The 19297-nt window shown below is 41.0% G+C and overlaps 1 protein-coding gene across 2 annotated transcripts; it reads left to right on the top strand.

Annotated features, from left to right (window-relative positions):
- The first annotated feature begins 9916 nt into the window (after positions 1 to 9916).
- On the top strand, positions 9917 to 18826 carry LOC308089994 (Fc receptor-like protein 5). 2 transcript variants are annotated; one of them, XM_080435009.1, is made up of 13 exons: positions 9917 to 10019; positions 10469 to 10504; positions 11176 to 11304; positions 11975 to 12142; positions 13158 to 13439; positions 14110 to 14400; positions 14838 to 15086; positions 16020 to 16289; positions 16470 to 16772; positions 17097 to 17354; positions 17484 to 17726; positions 18094 to 18220; positions 18689 to 18826. In XM_080435009.1, exons 1-13 carry the CDS (start codon positions 9989 to 9991, stop codon positions 18735 to 18737), a joined length of 2436 nt encoding a protein of 811 aa, XP_080291135.1. In that variant the 5' UTR covers positions 9917 to 9988; the 3' UTR covers positions 18738 to 18826. The 2 variants fall into 2 exon arrangements, with proteins under 2 accessions (XP_080291135.1, XP_080291134.1); XM_080435008.1 differs by having other exon boundaries at positions 14835 to 15086.
- Positions 18827 to 19297: the final 471 nt, after the last annotated feature.

Here is a 19297-nt window from a genome sequence, read left to right as displayed (position 1 = left end):
ATCCCGGTGGAATGGAAGCGCTCACCTGGAAGGTTAAATGCAGAGACTCTACAGCAGCGGTGGGCAACTTTGATGATGTAGAGGGCCACTATATTTCCACACTCATTCCAGAGGGCCACATTGCATAATACTGTCGGGCAGACAGACTCTCGTATTAGCAAAAATAGCCGATCTACAAGCTCAAAACGCGTCGCGGTGCGATGCGTTTTGAGCTATTTTGAGCTATTTTTGAATTGGAATAGTGATTTCTTTTATTTTGTTTTGCTATTTCTTTATTGGAATCCTGAAAAGTTCAGTTTTTATTTAATTTCAAATGCATTTAGTTATAGTTATGTACATTTTATGAACTTAAATACAAATACATTGGACATAAAAAAGACAATAGAATTTTAATACTAGTCATTAAGCTACTAATATAGAGTAATTAAAGCGGGTAATGTTTGCATGTTTGGAATTGTAACAGCTGAAATCAATAATATATCAGTGTTCCGATATTAACCTTCGGGCCGCATTAAGTGAAGGTGGGGGCCGCGTGTGGCCCCTGGGCCGCCAGTTGCCCATGTATGCCCTACAGCGTGTAATGATGGTGGCGGAGTGAAGGTGTTGTTGGTATATTCAGGGTTCTCCATGGAACTAAAGACTGGGCCTGCTGCGATGGCTGAGCCTATTAGGTGGGTCTCCTCTCTGTAGATGGTGTTGGTGAGAGCTTTGGCTAGCTAGCTGTGTATAATATTAATTATCCTCAGCTGATGACCCTGCAGCAAAGCGTTTTTGGTATGCGGTCAGGCTTATAGGCCTGGCTCAGGGAAGAGGACGCCCCTGCCATGCATAGTCCACCATATAAATAAATAACTAAAAATAAAAACAAAAATAAATGGCAAGCAGCAGACTGCAGGGGGTCTCTCTCGCGGTGGAAGGACTGTCTAGCTGGTATAGGTCACAGGTGAGCTTCTCTTTTGGCTCTGGCCCCCACTTGGCTGGCCCCGCCACCTCAGCTCATGAACATGCATTGAGGCCTGTGCCAGCGGGCTCCGGCTGGGACCTGGGGTTCAGACTGGACACCCGAAAGGCTATCCTCACCGCGACTGTGTGTGTGTGGGGGGGGCGACGGTGGGGCTTTAATACTAGTTCCTGACTGTTTTCTTTTACAGTATCACCACCGTGTGGGCCTTGCGTTTAGAGGGCATCTTAGGTAGATATTTAGCTCCACTGCACAAAATGATGTCTTTCATGTGGACTGGCTCTGGCTTCACTGACTCTGTGACATTGATTTCCTAACCCTGTAGGAGAGGCCGGTCACTAGCAGTCCTCAGGGATTCCTGGAGACATTTTCTTTTGACTTTTGCTCTTGCTCCATGTCCTGCAGTATGAGTCCATTAGGAGGAAGGAAGCTCCCAGCTTTACCACACTTCTGTGTCCAATTGGATGTTCACAATGGGGATTCCCCTGGTGATAGCACATCTACTGATGCACTTGGACACATCATCAATGTTGTTGCCTGGAGTCACTGGGTGTTTCGGGTCTGGCAACAGACACCCTCCTCCAGGTGACCCGACCGAGGCTGCTCAGACCCCGGCCTGTGTCCAAGTGGCATGCTACTGCCCCCACTGTCTCTTGGGGGTAGTTAAGAGACAGTGCTAATTGGGGGTTGGGGTTAGCCTGGCGCTAGCCAGACCGACAACACGGATCCACCCACACCCGGTGTGGAACGCATGTGAGTGGATCCACGCCATCAGTCCGGCCAATGCCAGGCCAGGAAAGTTGAGATGTTGCAGCTGTTGGCAACACTAGGAGGCTCTAGACACTATGGTTTGGGGTGTTTTTTTTCACCCAGTGTTTTCCTTTCTTTCTTTTTTGTTTGACATTTCCTCTACCATGACATCATAGTTGAGAATGTCTGTCCCCCTCACTTAGGGAATCGCGAACATGAGAGGGCAGTTTGGGTTGGCCTTTACGGGTCCCGTTCATACTTCCATCATACCGTTTGGTTCGACCTAGTTTCATACTGATGTACAATCAACTTAGCCTAAGGTAGTCAGGGGGCATTAAACACATGTCAGTAGAGTACGATGGCCTAAAACCAGACTGAAATTTTAAAATTAAATTATGTCTTTCCTCCTCAATCTTCTGCTTGATGTTCTCGAAGTACTTCTTCTGGACGCGTTCCCTCGCCATTGCAGCAGCTCACAGCCTCAGCCGAGTGAAGTCGAAATTATGTTACTGCCACCATTTCGCTCAAAGTGGGTCTACAATAACTTTGAGCATACTTTTCAGGAGAACTCGGTCTGTTCCAAATTTTGGCGCAGTAAAGGCGAAACATATTTTAAATCCCATTTCAATGATCTTATGCTGAAGGTGTTTCCATTGATACTAGTATTTGTATTGATTAGAGGCGTCGCTTGTAGGAAACTCCTATTTGATGGATGCATTCATCTTGTGTTTAGTAGTGTTCTTTCTGCATCCATTTCATATTTGCGGGTAGTGAGAGATGGTAAGCATTGAGTATTATGGGGGGTGTCTCAACAAGCTCACAACATGTAGCAATGTACGATAAAGTATAAAATGGGGCTTAAGTGGTAAATCAGACAAATCGATCTAGTCGACTATAGAAATCTATTTGAATTTGTTTTGCGATGATTCGTTGATAAAGAACATTTGTTTAATTGAAAAGGTAATTGATAGAATAATGACTGAGAAAATGCAGAAAATGCAGATGCAGAATCGAGGCTCAGCCAGGCATCACAGTTAGTGACGAGTGACTCGGTGGTGTCATTTTTTAAAACAAACCAGCCACTCTCCATGATTTGTGCCGTATACATGGCATTAACGTTAAAATTAGGAATGCTCTTTCCCCCCTATATTTCAGTTTTCTTTTTAATTATATCATCCTCCACAGGGCTGTACACAGGGTTTGAGAAATGTCATTTTAGCGTGGGGGGGCGGGGTTCAACAGGGGGTCCAGGGATTAGTACCAGGGGTCCCCTGGTTAGAAAATGCTGTCCATTTTGAATGAAAAATGCTTCAATCTGGTGCCCTTTGACAGCAAAATTAAGAGGCTAGATATAAAGAAATACACACATCATATTGGATTAATGTGCCATTGCTTTACAATGATGCAACATATAAATGTCTCTCCACATATATTGGCAATATTGCATACATGCCACATAGGATAGCCTACTGCTTTATTAGATACAATGGCCCATGGTACCCCTCCCCTGTACGTAACCTAACGTCATGTACAGGGGAGATAAGAGAACGCAGAAGAAGTACAACGTAACATTTACTTTGTAGGCATAAATAAAAGTAGGCGGCTATTTAGCTGGAAACTGTCGCTAGAAAAAACTGTATAAAGGTAACATTATTAAAAAACACAGAAATAAGTGCAGGTGAGAAAGGAAACCCATATAGGGCTTACAAGGTTCTCACCTAACATAATAAACAAGGAACCCCTTGAGAGCAGGGGAGAATAATAACCATGGCCATGGTTATTATTATTGCAATATAATACAAAGTTTTAATTTACTGTCTGAAGTCAGTTTTAATTTACACAGACCTCTGTGCTGCTCTGTGAACTGCACAGGGGAAGTATGGCACTGGGCTGAGTGAGACCGTTACCCAGTAGGTACCCAGCACCTGGAAGACTGGCTATTTACAGAGTGCCTTGAGGTTTTCACTTGCCCTTTGGTGTGACTTGGATACAAAAAGTTTGAAAACCACTGTTCTTCTGCATTAACTATCAAATAAAACTACAGTGGGTGGCACTCACCTCCTAACCTAGTATGCATAAGTTACGCCAATCTGTGTACAGGAGTCTCCCTGAGTCCACCACTTTCCCCTTTATGTCAATTATTGCAAAAGGGCCGAGCGTTTGACTATCTATTTTTTCTTAGGACAACATACACAACTTTAAACTTGTCGTCCCAGCCTTGCTCCAGCTTCCTCTTTCTTACCTTGTCCTGCGTTTGTTGGACATTTGTCAAGTTGTTCTTAGGTTTAAAGGACAAACAATGTGGGCCATTAGTGCATGTGATGTGTGCAGAGTAAACATGGCTTACTGAGGTTTGTAACAAACACGTACTGTAAACAAGTATTGGACATTTGTCAAGTTGTTCTTAGGTTTAAAGGACAAACAATGTGGGCCATAAGTGCATGTGATGTGTGCAGAGTAAACATGGCTTACTGAGGTTTGTAACAAACAAGTACTGTAATCAAGTATTGGACATTTGTCAAGTTGTTCTTAGAAACATGGTGGCCTGGATGTGTGTGTCCCACTGTCTAGGATGTTTGTGGCAGTGCTTTAGAGACCTGAACATTTCCCACCCTTTTCTTTTTACAAGTCAGCATTTTACCAAGACACTAGAAATGTTTCTCACAAGAGATATGTCTGTACTTTGATAGGTTGAATGTGCGGTTTGTGTGTGGATATATATATTGTGATGCAGTGTATGTGTGAGGATATATATTGTACATTCTTCTGTTCTATTCATGTTTATATATTTCTCTTTGATTACTTCTGATTCCCCCTTACCCCCCCCCCTTTTCCCTTTCTTTTCTCTTTCTACATTTTGGTCTTTTTTCTTTTGTTGCTGCTGTCTCACTAGGGAGACGATGTGTAATACTGTATAGAAAGACTGTATTGTGAATATGATGCACTACTATGCATACATGTATTGTCTCTCCTGATAATAATGACAATTAAAACAATAAGTTGCAAAAAAGATTTCTTTCTCATGAGTGTTCATGTTTTTTTTAATTTTCTTATAGACTGTGTTCCACAAAAGATGGGACATGGTGGTACCACTGGGATGCCTTGGTGGTAGGAGGACTAGGGAGGACACTGAAGACTAGGGGCTCTATTCAGAGCCAGATTTGAACAAACCACTAATTAGGGATTTCGGACTAGGCAAGAGGCGTTTCCCCGCAAAATTCGGTATTCTATGGCACCCCCCTCACCCGCCAAACACCTGAGCTACCCGTTACATTATGCATAGGTGTGGTTTGGGCGTTACAATGATAAAACCAATCACCGTGCCAGAAGCCATTGCCTTTAAGAGAAGACTGCGCTAGCCGTCATCCCGATCCAATATATGCTCTAGCCTATCTACCTGTCTGCACTGTTGCCTGGTCTGATTATTATAAGCCACATTGGGCTTGTTTTCCTTCTTCTTTTTTTTTTTATCCAAATACATTTTTATATTAATTTGTAGCCTATTGTGTTCACAATAAGCTTGTCATATTAGTCAGATCCGGAATAGTATATGAAAGCCATTTAACATATGTATACTATTGGTACACACTGGCTGCTCCCAAATAATTAATTACATCATGTTGCGACAACGCTCCTACGTGGTACACAGACAAACAGTAGCACATGGGTATAATAAATTGGACAGTTTTAGGAAAGCTCTATGTACTCACGTTGGCTGTTATCGTTCTATTTCCACCGTTCTAATGGATTCCAGGGGTGTGTAAACATCTCTGAAGTTGCTCCATAGTTTCCTCTGAAGTGACGCAGTAAAGTTAACTTAAATCCATATTGTCCCCGTTATCTTTCATCATCCACCTTTGTTCAGTAATCCCGAACAGAGCTAAACTTTAAGTTTACATCAATCAAAGCCTCTCAAACCCAGACACATTGCTGCGATGCGTATGTGCGTCGCCTACCCAAAATAACAGACATACAAGCTATCAACGGCGCTGCGTCATGTCGTGTCGACAGTTACAGATCTGTTATTTTGGGCAGCATACAATGAGGCGCGCGCGCGCCACGGAGTAGCCTATCACTAAACCAAAAACATTACATTACGTGGTCAACAACATACTAGACATGTAACTTGCTTGGAGCTTTTAATGCAGTGGTTCTCAACCTGTGGGTCGAGACCACAATGGAGCACCCAACGCCTGGCGAGCTTGTAGATCTGCTATTTTCACAATATTTATCTGTGGAACCGAGTCAAACAAAATGGGGGGGTCCCCAGTTCAAATATGGTTATTTTGGGGGGTCATGAACGTAGCGTTTGCATGGGAGGCGTTGTGAGCTTGTAGATCTGCTATTTTCAAATAGCTGATGTATATGTTAGAGTGCTCATGTGGCCCATAGTCGCTTGACTCGCTTCTTTTGGGCTGGTTTTCCTAGACCTGGTTGCTTGTTAGTTGTTTTTCCTCACAACACTGGCACTGATGATAACTAGACGGCAGCCGTCATAGAATCAAAATGACCCCGCTGGGAGTGGTGGTGGCGTTTGTGGTAGAGTGACCATGGGTTTGTATGAAGAGAGATAGCGCATTTGCGGTAGAGTGAGCATCGGTTTATATGAAGAGAGAGAGCACATTTGCGGTAGAGTGAGCATGGGGTTGTATAGAGAGAGATAGCGCATATGCGGTAGAGTGAGCATCGGTTTATATGAAGAGAGAGAGCACATTTGCGGTAGAGTGAGCATGGGGTTGTACAGAGAGAGATAGCGCATTTGCGGTAGAGTGAGCGAGCATGGGTTTGTATAAAGAAAGAGCGCATTTCACACACAGATCATTCATATATTACCAAGATTTAATGAGAAATAAGGCTTCTTTAGAAAAATGACTGACGGGCTGGGCTGGGTCTAATTTGTCAATTATTAGTCGAGCCGGGCTGAAATATTTAGGGGATATGAAAGCTCTAGTTAGTAGTTTGAAGTGCTCATGTGGCCTTAGAGTTGCTTCTTTTTGTTTTCATAGACCTGCGGACTGCGTTGCTTATTTCTCTCCAAGGCTGGCAACACGGCTCATGGTCCAACGCACAAAGCCATTGTAGTGTCTGTGTGCACTTGACGGGTGATTTTATAAACCAGCGGGTGCTTCTAGAATCCACTATCCCCCGTCCCCAAGCCGTACCCATGTGTGTCTGTAGAATTGCAATGTGGGGGATATAGCAACAACACGCCCACAGGCACACCTCCACGCGCAAATAACGGCGTCGGCATAATGGTGACGGGTAGAGCAGGTGCTAGAATAACCTATTGGGGCGGCGCAGGTCCATTATCCCGATTTAACGGGGAATTTTTGGCCTGAGAATGGGGCCCTAGGGGTGAGCTCAGCTAGACAGTTTTGGTTTGGCCAAGTCAGGGGGGGAACGCATGCACCTATTTGGGGCTTAATCATCGCTCTTGGCGCGCTGTCGTCATTTGCCTTGGCCTGCAGCTCATGCAGTGTTGGTGTTGAGACTGTTTGTTCCTGGAGGAATTTGGTCGAGTCTTACAAAATAAAATATGAAGCCATAAAATACCGTATAGCCTCGTAACAGTAAATATTTAAAAGGTTGCTTACTGTTAAAATAGGGCAACCTTGTAAAATTCAAACGTATAAAATAAAAAGTAGTTTATGATAAATATATATTCATTATGAGTGTTGACTTTGTTAGGCAAATTGTACAAGCAAGCTAAAGATGTATTTTGATCAAACTGTAAAAAGAAACGCCAAAGCATAGTTTTGCTTGTTTTATTATGTACTGTACATGATAAAAAATACATGATACAAAAGTGTTGTACGAGTGTTGTACCTGGTTTCTGAATTATTCGCTCTGGTCTGTTAGCAGACCCATAGCAGTATATGTGTATGAATGATCTTTGAATCTGAACAATGTGCATCAGATCTCTGTATTTGCAGTGCAGTCAAGTTTGTTCTAATATTGATGTTGTGTAAACACCTTCCACATCTTGAGAACAGTGTTTTCAGTTTTAACAATATACACAACTCATCTTGCACATTTAACTTTACTGTACTGTTAACCCAACTAAAGGCTCCTCCTGGCACCCTCTAGGGACATTTTTGTGTTACTGCACACATTATTTTCATTAGTTTACTTTCGTTTAACACACTTTAGAACAGTTTGCACTCACAAATCTAATCCATTTATGTGTTTATTCAGCACAAGTGGAAATGATGGCACAGATATTTTGTCTCTAAAAGGGCTTCTTCTGTGGACTTAATAGTTTATTTTATAGCTAGCAAAAATGTATATTAGTTTTGCCTTACTTTTAAAAGAAACACACATTTCAAGTAAACAAAATAAAATTCCCCTTGTATTTTAATAGTGGTCCTCAGATTAAAAGATGGCAATCATTGATTCTGAAGGTCTGTATCAATCAATAAAGATGACTACGTATGGAGCCAGAGTGAAAATTTTTATTTAAGTTTATTTCCAGTGATCCAGCACCTCACCACAGCCTTTGGTGTGTGTGTTACCTTTCCTGCCATGTGTTCCTCCCATCAATAACAAACAGACCATAAACTGTTATTATATTCTGTTTGTATGGCAAATTTATGAAAAAAAGCAAACATAAGCATATAAATAAATAATTGTATATAAAGTATTTTGTTGTGCATTATGCTGGCTTTAAGTGTACTGTTTTTTTATACAATGGGTAGCTCAAAGGACAATCTGATTGGTTTAGAGTTGGGTCCGTGGTTCCAGGGGGTCCCCAGCCAAATGATTGATAGTTAGGAATATGAACCAAATGGACCCTTATGTGTCTGTAACTCTGAGAGTGTACAAATGGAAACAAATATTTATTTCCATTTGTAAGCTCCCAGAGTTAAATCAACACTGATGATACAGTGTAGACTGGGGGTCCCAGAGATAAACATTTGATCAAATGGGGGTCCTTGGCTTAATCCATATAAAAACTGGGGATCCTTGAAATTAAAATGGTTGAGAATCACTGCTATGGTAAAAATCTTCTCTTATGGGGGTCCCTGGCATACATTTTCAAACAGGGGTCCACGGGATAATATGTGTAAATTCGGGGGTCCTTGACATGAAAACATTTCAGAACCACTCTGGAGTAGAGAGTAGATTAATAACATTTCACGACACGTTTCCTGTGTTTCACAAAGTGGTGAAATGCTCAGCAGTATTGTGGCTGCACAGAGACGTCTGTCTTCCTGTCATTCAGTGTTGTGACACTTGCACTTCACCCCTTTGTGGTCTGTTGTTCGTAGTCTTTTCACTGCGTTGTAAAATGTTGTGTCTGGTAGATTGTCTTTATTTCTCTTATCTGAATCTGTAAATTTAGGTTGTTACCCCACGGTCCCCACCTTAAGTTTCCTTTTGCTTATTGTTTAGCTGTTAACCAGTGCACCCCAAGAGAGGCCGGAAGCTCCCATAACTGCCGACACCGACACATTAATTTAAAGTAAAGCCAATAAATTACGTACTGTAGCCCTGAGCTCTCAAGTGAATGAGAGAATACTTTGCAGAAATGTAAGTTCTGTTTTTCCCACGGTGTAGCCAGGGAAGTACAAATTCTGTTAGTGAACAAAATAACTGATGAATGATCAGTAGGCTGACTGACCGAAAGAGATGATTATTGGGTCTCAAAAGGTCAAATTGACAACGGATGGTTGAATCTTCATGAAACCTTGTGGCAATGAACAGTAGGATGCCCCCAATACATGGTTCACTTTTGTCGTAGAAAGGTCGAAAGTGAAGATCGGAATCAGATCAAGGTCAAAAGTACAATTAATCGTACGTATCTCAGGAAGAGATACTGTGGAACAAAGACAAATTGGTGTTTTATTTTCTTATTTTTATGCAAGACATTTATTTCTACTTCCAATCTATGTATAATAAGACCAAAGATAAGAAGAGATTATCAGAATTTGTTCACAACTTTTTCTCAACTAAAGAAGTTGAGAAAAGGAAAAGAAAAAAATGATTAGCTCATGCATGAGTAAAAACGAAACACAACCACCTGGCCATTACACGCACGCACGCACGCACGCACGCACGCACGCACGCACGCACGCACGCACGCACGCACGCACGCACGCACGCACGCACGCACGCACGCACGCACGCACGCACGCACGCACGCACGCACACACACACCGCTACCCTGCCTCTCTCTATTTCCCTGTTTCACAGAGCAATATCGAATAGATTACTGTAAATAGGAAGTAGAAAGATTTTTCAGCAATGGTACAGCAGAGCCGTTGATCACAGGAGAGGATGGCTCACATCTGGCCCTGCGTGCTCCTCTGTGAGTATATCACTATTACTACTAATAGGTCTATTGAACTAGGATTTGAACCATTTTAATGAAGGAATTAAATAACATTTTGTTACTGTATTCAAACTGCTATGTTTGAATACGGTAAGAGCATGTCAATGGAATCAATGTAGGCTCCTAGTAGTTGTTTTCATAGGATCCCAATGTTTTTTTACTTGATGTGGATTAATGTATTATATCACTAGCAATAACAACCAAAATAAAGTACAACATTGATGAGAAAACTACAGTATAGTTTTCGATGCTTTCCTGAAACCACTGTCCACACAGAAAGTAAGACGGTGCTATTAGCTTTGTGATTAAGCTGCAGCTTGTTATTTGTTCTTATTGAACTTTGAGTTAGCTGTGCATGTTGGTGTCCTGTGAACTAGGAATAATTAAAATGCAAGTATTGATATTGTCTCATCAATGTTTTTCAGTGCTGAGTAGCTTGCTCTCCTATGGACACAGTGAAGGTGAAGATTGATTTTCTGTTTATCAGTGGTGGAAAAAGTGCTCAAGTAAAAGTATCAATACTGCAATGTAGAAATACTCTGTTACAACTAAGTAAAAGTCCGGAATTCTGTATTTGAGTAAAAGTACAAAAGTATTGGCATCAAAATGTACTTAAAGTTCCAAAAGTAAAAGTACTCATTATGCAGAATGTCCTATTTCAAGTTTTTACATGTATAAAATCTTAGCCGATCTACAAGCTCACAATGCGTTGCGATGCGATGCATTGTGAGCTTGGAGATCTGCTATTTTCAAATGGACGAAATGTAAATAGGGCTGAAGTGGTTAATGTATGTTTTGTGATAATCAAAATCTACAAAGTAACTAGTAACTAAAGTTTTCAAATAATTGTAGTGAAATAAAAATGCAATATTTGGATCGGAGATGTATTGGAGTAGAAGTAAAAGTATTGGTAATTGGAAATACTCAAGTAAAGTACGAATACCTCAAAATTGTACTTATGTACAGTACTTAAGTAAATATACTTAGTTACTTTCCACCACTGCTGTTTATTCTCTTAATTCACTCAGTCAAGAACATATTTATGGAACATAGCCTACTGCATCCTCTCAATATATGACTATATAACTGCTGTGTGTAGCATTTGGTTTTATTCTAATTGTTCTTTGTGTAGAGAGACCAAAAGCTGTTCTGACCCTGGAGCCCAACCGGTCCCAGATATTTACTGGAGAGTCTGTTACATTCATATGTGACATGAAAGAAGAAGAGAAGGATGACTGGCAGTACGCTTTTTACCACAAAGGTTATAACATTGTCAGATCATTCTCTTGCACATTTTATGCACTATCTAGCTCTGAATGTATTGTATACAGTTCAGCACATAATATTAACATGTTTACACTATACACTTTGGCCAGCCTTCGGCTGCATGTATGTATAGATTATGTATATTCTGTAGACAATCCTAATGTATGTATATACCGTTATTGTTTTTGCACATCCTGTAAGGTTATTTGGTTCAAAATTATGTACACTTTTCACACTGAAAACACTGACACACTCTTTACACTTGATACACTTCCTCATTTTACTGTACTCGTATCTTGTATATCTTGTTATGGCGTAAATCTGCTACCGTGTGTGTGTGTGTGTGTGTGTGTGTGTGTGTGTGTGTGTGTGTGTGTGTGTGTGTGTTATTTTGCAAACCACTGGACTGATGAGCACCAATTTCCTTGTGCCAGTAGGCCATGGAAGTACCTCAACTGATCTGTTTTATACTTTTTGAAATATTTAACTTACATCATTTTATAATGTTATCAATGGGACTGTGATTGCGCTGAAACCTGGCCCAAATTTGGAGTCCTTCATTTAATTCATAGATACAGTATGTCAACATTTCACGCACAATGTGAAAAATAAATCACTTGAATCTTGGGATATTCATCAGAATAAACATTTACTTCAATCTACAGAGCACAATGAAGATGAAGATGGTGTTGAGAGAGTCACTCATCACCAAACACATACATTAACTCAAGCAGTGGCAGATGTGGGCAGTGGTCAATACTGGTGTACTGGTGTTCTTCAGGCAGATGACGAGATCAAGAAAAAAAGTAATAAAGTCACTTTGAATGTTTCAGGTAAGTCATGTCATCATACTTTCTAATCATCATGTTACCATTATGTTTAATATCATTCACAGCACTCATACAACCACTTATTAATTATGATTCTCTACCCATAAAGAGAGAAATATCAGGGACATGACTGGGAAATGTAGGACTTGATAATCAGCAGTGCCTTGGAGGGAAGGGGGGTTAATATCTGATATTTTTAAAGGATCTACACCATGAATGTAATTTTTTTTAAAACATTTAATATCACATTGTTTATGTCCCTCAAACATTTTTCAAAAGGTTTTAGCCTAAATCAAGCCTCAGATATACTCATTCCAACTAACTTCTCTCTGGCTTATAAAGCACTTTTACCTGCAATACCACATTGTCCTGATTTGGCACGTGGCGCGATTGAGCCAGTTTGTATGCATGTTATCTCCTGGTTCTGTGTGGAAAAAGTAAGAAGATGTAGGGGGAGACCAAAAACACACAAAAAATAAGAAAAAGTTAAAGACAGGGTGCCGTGATTTTCAGTGATCCCCCCCCCCCTCTAAAACAAGATTTAAGATTTAACCTAAGATTTATTTTCAAAAAAGTGTACAGAAAGTGTTAAAATTATGTTTTTATGTGGACACGCCTCCAGTTCATTAAGTATACCTGGTTCTCACCTTAGCACCTCCTCCACCACCTTAGCACCACCCACCTGTCCTAGTCCCTCCTCCTCCTCACACCTGTTGTGTTATGATAATGAGGGAGAGGGTATAATTTTACTGTGTCATTAAAGTGCTGTTTTTCTATTGGCACATTTGACCCTCAAGGTTTCAGCCTCCAGGAAGAAACTCAAAATAGTCAGAGAAGACATAAAACACCACCAGGGTGCTTAATGAAGTTCTATCAACCTCATAGACACATGAAAAAAAAACATGGCACCACCTCTTTAACATTCATGGTGTAGTCCCTTTAAATTCTAATAGTCAGGAGAGATACTGTGGCTCAATAGTTATGCAGTTCTATTTGATTTCTCTTTCACAAATAACAGCTACACCGAAGACTACGCTAATGTCAGACAAAACAAGTGTAGGCCTACTGACATCAGATAGCGTGACCCTCACCTGCACTGTGGATGGCAGTACAGCTTCATGGAAGATCTACTGGTACAGAAACAGCCTAAAATCTGAACCATTGAAGGTGACAGAACAGTCAACCTACACATTCAATCCCTCCAGTGTCATAGAGAGTGGAAGGTACTGGTGTCGAGGAGGGAGAGGAAAGCCAACATACTACACAGATTACAGCAGTCCGATTTATATCACTATCTCTGGTGAGTCATACAAACTATACATTATAGTTTGTTTGTTTCATATGGAAAGAAAATAGAAAAAGTGCTCCTCTGAGCACAGGTCTCCGCCAGGTCAGGTAGGTTAGTGTGGGCCAGCAATGTTCGGACGGGTGGACGGACGGACGGACAGACGGACGGACGGACGGACAGGGTGCAAAACATACTCATTTGGCCTGGCGGAGACGATAACAAAAGGTTTAACCACATGAACCCTAGCATCTTTTCATAGAAAGGTGATGGCATTCACTGCCTACAAATAAAAATAAAATGCTTCTAATACATCCCCAGCAGGGACCCCCATTTGGGTTTCCTCCTATAAAAAAAGATCCACATGCTAGGGACATACTCCTGCCAGTGCTCTTAACCAAGAGAGGCCTCAAGTCCTCAGATGGTGTCCAGATGCTGCTCAGTGGTTGCTATTAACCACTTTAAACCCTATATAATCTGTTGACCTGGGTCCCCCAGGGGTCCGTACTTGGTCCTTTCTTCCCTTTACACCAAATCTTTTAGCTGAAAATAGTCAATTGCCTATTATGACATGCTCAGAATAGGGTTCATGTGGTTAACAATCTTAATAGTTAGGATGGGTTAATGTAGAAGATATATTTACCCACAAATAAAGTATTTCTGAACCTATCTGTGTATGTTACAGGTAATACAGATGAGCCTGTGCCTATTCTCAGTAAACACCCTGACTGGCCTGAGATTTACATTGGCGAGACTATTATTCTGAGGTGTACGATACAGGAAGGAAGTGCTTCTGCCTGGGAGTACACATGGCTTAAGTATGATAGGAATATAAAGATGTACAATGAAAAACATCATGAATTTGTAATAAGTCCGCTTGAGCAATTTCCCAGTGGTGATTACACATGTAAAGGTCGACGCAAGCATCATCAACAACCTTCCGCAATCAGCAATACCTGCACCTTGTCTTTTAAAGGTATGTTATAGCTTCGATGGTTTGCAAATTCACCTTGTTGACTGCTGAATAGCTCACAATGAATCACATCTTCAAGTGTGCCTTGATCAGCATTTGTACTGTATGTTCATGTCGCAATTACAACAAAGAGGATTTCTGCTTGTTTCAAGAACAAATACGGTTGTTAACCTCTTAGTCAGACTCTACAGTATTTGTCTTGAAACAATCACAAGTCTATCTAAGACTTGGATAGAAAACAACTTTAGATAGCTTATTGATCTACAGTTTCAGGTTAACAAGAGATGAAGAGAAGGTTTCTCCAGGAAGGATAGACCTTTATTGATTGCATAAGGGAAACTCAGTTGCCATGGCAATTACCTGTTCTAATTACCTGTTCTAATTGCCTGTTCAAGTGCCTGTTTTAATTGTAACGTTTTTCTCCCTAATCTGAACAGCAGATAAACCAAAGGCCATACTGAAAGCCGACCAAACAGACATACCTGTAGGGGGCAGTGTTACACTGACCTGCTCTGTGGAGGGCTCATCTGGATGGAAATACTACTGGTACCAACAGAACACAGACTCAGTGATCATGCAAGATGGACCAATCAGTGTGTCAGAAGGTGGAATCTACTGGTGCAGAGGAGGGAGAGGAGAATCGGTTTACTACACTGACTACAGTGATACAGTCACCATGAACAGAATTGGTAAATTAATTTGGCTTTTTTTAATAAAATAAAAAATACATTGGTTAAACACACACAAACACACACACACACACACACACACACACACACACACACACACACACACACACACACACACACACACACACACACACACACACACACACACACACACACACACACACACACACACACATAGTGTGGCTGAAGGCCAAGAGATCTTGAAAAGGATGTATTGTTTATGTATGTCAATAAGTTCCCATAAAAGCCACGCTGGGCAAGACCTAGCCGATTGAGTGTCTAAACGGAAGTACCGGAATTTGGCGGAAGTACCGCCCAAGGAAATGACGTTGACGCTTTACTAATCTGTTTACATTCTCTGTGAATGAAACAAGTGTTGTGATTGTTGTGATAACGTTGCGTTTTCTTTGCAAAACACAGTTTTTGCTTCTACTCCTATACCGATTTTGTCCAAACCTCACCCGTATTGGTACACCTTATCTCTGTAGTCACGTGATCAAGATGTATCTGTCAGATGTTTCGGATTCTATTCGTATTGACTACGATTGGCTTTGTTTTTGTGAAACAGTTTTAGTTCTAGTTGTATTGTATTGGTAAGCATACAGATTGTTATTCCCATTTGGTTGTATTGCAATTTGGCTGCAGGGAGACAAGCCTGTCAATACACTTGTTGACGTGCCCAGTTGCCCAGTTCACAATGTGAGGATGATGCCATCTGGATTTTTTTTGTGTTCATAGTCTGTTAGTGTGGCTTCGCCACTTAAGACCACACTGCGATTTGTGCAGCTTTTTCAAGAACTGCACACCTAATACCTTGCTATCGATAGCTTAACATTGGACATGGAGCCCAGGTCATTATTAGACTTGTCTTGTTTTGTTCTTTTTGGAATTAAATAATTTTACATGCTAATTTGCATTTCTTTATGTAAACAGTGGGCAGGTCTGTTGTGATCCTGCAGCCCAGTTGGTCTCACATATTCAGTGGAGAGACCATCACTCTCAAGTGTGAGATACAGGGAAGAGCAGGTGACATGGACTGGAGTTATGAATGGAAGACAACCAGCTTATCTTCATACACACCAGAGAACCAAGCTGAAATCAAGATTGTCTCCCACAGTGGAGATTACATGTGTAAAGGCAGTCTAAAAAATGACCTGCATTCTTCAACAGGGTGGAGTGATGCTTTTAAGTTGATTGTGTCATGTAAGTAAGAATATCCCTCATTTATATAGAAAAGGGCTAAGGAAGTATTGTGAATTGGAGAGGAAACTTGGATAAAACTGTTCATCCTTCAGGCATTGCATGAAATTTCAATATCAACGGATATGGTCATGTCAAATCGTAAGCAATGTATTTAATCCAGAGAAATGTGCTTTCCAACAGACAAAGCCCAGCCTGTTCTGAGTTTGTCTCCTCCATGGTTGAGTCCTGGAGACTCAATGACTATGCGCTGTAACGTTAAAGACTCATCTGAAGGCTGGAGGTTCTCCTGGTACAGGGCTGTTCCTAAACCATCAGACAACACCTACACGTATGAGCCCTTACCTGGTAGCCAGAATGGGACTGTAGATGGTACCTACACCATTCATGATCCTACAGGCACAGGAGGATATGTGTGTAATGCTAGGAGAGGAGACCCAGTTTATTACACTGTGGACAGTGAACCTCAGTTTGTGTGGTCCGGTGGTGAGTTTGACTCATAATTAATCTTTCTTCTACAATTCTTTAAACAACCTAGAACCTGGGTGTTTGACATGCATGCTGCAGATCTATAGATACAAGGCAAGCTCACAAAGCTATGGGTCATTATATTTTTTAGCTATTCGTCATACAGCAAAGAATATAGGGCTTAAGTTGCTAACAATCAGCAGGACCGTAGATTGACTGACTAACTGATTCAGTCTCTCACTTTTCCTCACTTCCAATGTTTTCTATTTGTATTTCTCTCCCCTTGAGTTTAGCTCATTGTGTCATTTGTTGTTTGACCATTGATCCTGTGTTATGTTCTAGATCTACATTCTTCAGCTTCTCTCACAGTGAGTCCTAACAGAACTCAGCACTTCACCCGTGACTCTGTCTATCTGCGCTGTGAGGGAAACTCTACTGAATGGAGCATGAAGAGATATGATAAATTCAATACGTTTTCTAGACTTAAAATGACTGAATCTACATGGACCAAACATGTACTTACAAGTGCATACAGTGGAGTGTACTGGTGTGAGTCTGGATTAGGAGAATACAGCAATGCTGTCAACATCACAGTACGTTGTGAGTCCAGCTACTTCTTTCACTACCTAACAATACTGCAACATTCAATTAACTAATTTAGTCTCATTAAAAGAATGCTTTTGTATTTGCTCAGTGTGAACTTGTGGACTGTTTTTAATTGTTTTACAGATGGCTCTGTCATCCTGGTGAGCCCTGTTCGTCCTGTGACCGAGGGACATTCTGTGACTCTTCACTGCAAACACAAAATAGATTTGTCACTCTCCAATGTGGACTTTTATAGAAATGAAGAACTTGTCCAGAATGCAACCAATGGAGAGCTGATCATACCTGCTGTATCTAAGTCTAATGAGGGCTTCTACACGTGTAAATATTCTGGACTAGAATCACCACAGAGCTGGATGGCAGTGAGATGTGAGTATACTGCCAACAATTTACCTTTGTTTATTTTTTTCAGGTATTTAAACAATGAGCAAATGTAAGTACCGTACACACAATTACGTATAACTTAAATTTGTCATTCTACCTTTTACTTGTGCAGAATTGCATTCATCAACTTTACACTAGTGTTAAAGACTGATTACTTAAAATAAAAAGATATTTGTTTGTAAACTATTACAATAACAGACATGACAGTGGTCTTCCAGGTTTATAACATAATCACAATACATTATATTACACTATAGCCTTCATGCTAAAATGAATTGCTGTAGTGCTAGTTTTCCTACTATAGTGATAGTACATGTATTAATTTCAAATGATATTTTCGTTGCCGTCATAGTGTCCTGCAGCGACTGGGCCTTTGGAACAGAGTTCTCTAAATGTAGTGGGTCTGATCGTTGGACTTCTTGTTGTGATTCTACTGACCATCGTTCTGCTCCTGCTGTGTCGATACAGAACATCCAAAGGTGAGAACCACTCATAAAGGGATATATATTTGTCTCCGCCAGAGGTGGAGAGTATGTTTTCGTTCTTGTCCTTCCGTGTGTCCCCCCGTCTCAGCCAAGCTAACATTGGTCAAGCTTCGCGTGACACGTGACAATATTGTTGTCACCAATGCTCTGATTGGCTAACGAGACGCATGATGACATAGAAACCTATAAATAGGTGACGCACTTCAAAAAATCATTTATATTTTTTGAAGTGAGCTTCCATCAGCCAAGCTAACATTGGGCAAGTGACACGTGACAATATGTAATATAAATAGGTAAGAAAGGATTAATCAGGAACAGTACTGGCGGAGACCTGTGCTCCGAGGAACACATTTTCTAGTTTATTTTCTTTTTTTTACTCATGCTCCAGCTACAGTGACATGTTGTAACACTGAACAGCAGTCTAAAACAAAAGTTTAATATATTTTGCTCTCTTTATTACAGATCCATGTTGTGTCAGGTAGGTACAATTTCCAGGACTGTGCCACACTGACTGGCTCACCTGGTGTGTGTGTGTGTGTGTGTGTGTGTGTGTGTGTGTGTGTGTGTGTGTGTGTGTGTGTGTGTGTGTGTGTGTGTGTGTGTGTGTGTGTGTGTGTGTGTGTGTGTGTGTGTGTGTGTGTGTGTGTCCTTTTGTGTGCCTGTGCATTAATGTGTGTTTGTGGATCTTTTCTTCTCAGATGATTTTGTTTTTCCAGCTATGCTCGTCCCTAATACTTTATGGGCTCATTGTGATCTAGTAATTATGCGTTGGGCTAAGGGACTCACTAAGATGTTTAAAGGTTTAATGACATTCACTTTTACACCACATTCAAAGTCTTTGTCCTGGTCCTTCAAAAGTGTACAAAAAGTTTTAAGTGAAAATTCCATTCCAGTGATCAATGGCAGGTGTTTTTCTCTCACATTTCTAAAGCCTTTTCAACTGCAATGAAAAAATAAATCTTTGCCTGCGGGTGTCGCTGGTGAGGGATTTTGCCTGTCAATCATCGCCTCTGCTCCGCCCCCCCCAAAGGAAAGGATAGGGGAGGGGAGGGGCGAGGAGGAGAGTGGGCG

The sequence above is a fragment of the Gymnoscopelus braueri genome (genome assembly GCF_963280865.1).
Source record: "Gymnoscopelus braueri genome assembly, chromosome: 8".
Lineage (NCBI taxonomy): Eukaryota > Metazoa > Chordata > Actinopteri > Myctophiformes > Myctophidae > Gymnoscopelus > Gymnoscopelus braueri.
Note: the sequence above shows the minus strand (reverse complement) of the source record. Positions and strands in the feature narration are given on the sequence as shown.